Source organism: Etheostoma spectabile, chromosome 3 (genome assembly GCF_008692095.1).
Source record: "Etheostoma spectabile isolate EspeVRDwgs_2016 chromosome 3, UIUC_Espe_1.0, whole genome shotgun sequence".
NCBI classification, from domain to species: Eukaryota; Metazoa; Chordata; class Actinopteri; order Perciformes; family Percidae; genus Etheostoma; species Etheostoma spectabile.
The window spans coordinates 4,582,829-4,585,259 of NC_045735.1; the positions used below are offsets into that span (position 1 = coordinate 4,582,829).

The following is a 2,431-nucleotide window of genomic DNA, read 5'->3' on the forward strand; positions in this document are numbered from 1 at the left end:
TGTCTAGCTTGGTGACAAGAGTTGCCTTAGCGCGAGACGCTGGTACAGCTGGTGCCTGTTGGGGCACTTCTATGCAGAGTCCCAATGTGGAGTTTTTTTGGGACAGCAGGGATCGCCCTGCTTCCCAGCATTGGCAGCTTGTTGCGCTTGCCACTAGCACACTATCAATTTACTTACCAACCCTGACAAGCAAAGATTACTCACACACTCAGAAAAACGGATGTTGCACCTGATTGACTAACGCTTCATGGGGGTTGTCTGCTCTAAATATCAAAAACAGACCAACAGGCTGATTTTTACAAAATAGTTTTTTATGATAGTTTATGAAATAATAGACTAGCAGTGCGAATCTATCATATTTTTAGATCAACAATGGGCCCGTTTTAAAGATTTTCACGTTATTTGAGAGCGTTGATTTGCCGCCCCAGATTTGCATAAGTACCTGGACCGCAACTATGCAAATGAGGAGCGTCAGCCTTGATGCCCTGCTTCTGAAAGCCACTGCGACACTACCAGAATGCTTTGCTGCTCACATCGACTATGAATGGTAAGCGTGGCAGTGACGCTTGCCACGTGTAACTACCGTTTACCTAGCCAGGAGCCCAGCTTGCTACGTCATATCTCTTCCTTTAATTGCTGCAGTCGTCCGCTCAAAGAAGCAAAATTTTAGGTCTTAAAAAGTCTTAATTTGCTTAATAATGGTTTTCTAGGTCTTAAATATTTAAACAGTCTTAATTTGGAAGATCGTCCATTCTGTGGTGTGTTTTGTGTCACTATTCCAAATATTTCATAATGGTCTTACAGGTCTTAAAAAGTCTTACTTTGTGTGGGGAATATCTGGTCAGGCTGGTGTTTTTGCAGGTGAAACCACACAAGCACCTTTTTTTCTTTTTTATTTGCATATTCTAAAATTATATCAAGTACACCAGACTGATCATAACAACTCTTCATAAAAAAAGAAAAATTAAAAATCTTTTCATATTATGCTATCTATTTATGAATTTAAAAACATCTGGATTCAACATTGCTAATAGGTTGTAAACTTGTAGTTAGCATACCACACCATAACAAAAGTCTATAAATGATTAATGGGTTACCTTCAAAACAAATAGAGGGATTGGGGCGGTGTGTTTGTGGGGGTGGGATCTCTATCAGAGACTATTAAACAGCTGCGGAACTCAGATCCTCTCATTCCATTCATGTCTCCCGGATTCAGATGTGGCCAGGAGACTGTGTGTCCTTCTTGACTGGATGTGCGTGGCAAGCGTTGTCAGGACCGTAAGTCTCTACACCTGAAAAAATGTACTACCTGTGGTTAAATGAATTGATCATGGTAAGGCTTTTATACTGCATATCGTCTGGGTTGGGGTTGTCTCCATCAGATCCGTGAGATGTCTACTGTATGTGTGTCCTGTGTCTGGAGGCATACATGGTAGCCCATTCTCAGTTCTGAATCTGGAGCTGCATACCAAATTCTGTGCGAGTCTCCTGCAGCCATAGAGACGCTGAAATGCAAAGGCACTCTGATGTCCCAAGAGAGGAATACAACCCTTATGAAGGAGATGTACATAAGAAATTTCTACCTCATTAACTTAAGGTCAGTAGGGGTTTTTTTCCTGATTTGTATTCATGTTACAATTTCCACAATGTTTTGAAGAAATTGCGTGGAAACATTGATGGGATTTCATAAAAATACATAACCACACATAGAGTTGGAACAGAAAAGCACACAATATGAATAATAAGGGGTACAGGGACGCTGCTGTTGTAATAAATGGGTTGTTTGGGATTTTAGGATTTTAACAATTGAAGCTAGAACAGATCAAGTGAAATTTCATAACTCAAATCATGTTTACATTGGATGTATGACTCTCTTGGTGTCCTATAAATATAGTTCTGTCAAGGTTCCCTTTAGGGCAGGAATGATTGGTGTGGAAGAACTTTGGAGGTGGTGGTACAGGCAACGCATTCTCTTCTTAAGACGTCAGAAAGTTAGAATCAAGGTCTATAAACCAATGACATTCCCAAACAGATAAACCATCTACCTCCCAGGACAAACAGGTAATTTGGAGCTGATGGGTTTTTACTTGATTTATGTTTGTTACCTTATATTTGCTTTTTTAATCTATGTTTGCTTTGTTACTCATATAGACTTCTTGACCTTTGTATTTACCTATAATACTAATAGAGGGGAGATTCCATCCATAAGCCCATAGCGTTTTTGGGGATTTTTTTCTTCACATGCACAACTTGCTTCTTTTGTTACGTTTTCATGTTTATGCCACTATGTGTTATTGTGCAAATAAATCATCTATGACGTAGTACACAACATGGTAATATATATAGACAAGTTTTCTCTTAACAAATTACAGTGCATGCAACACTGCGTAGAACATGTATTGCCATAATATCATTATGTTATATATTGATA

General features: G+C 39.2%; 1 protein-coding gene across 1 annotated transcript in view; it reads left to right on the plus strand.

Annotated features, from left to right (window-relative positions):
- Window positions 1–2,431, plus strand: part of LOC116680833 (alpha-2-macroglobulin-like) — a 45,934-nt gene that overhangs the window by 3,474 nt on the left and 40,029 nt on the right. The window contains 1 exon segment of the mRNA XM_032509538.1: window positions 2,036–2,061. Coding sequence (XP_032365429.1) covers window positions 2,036–2,061 — 26 coding nt within the window.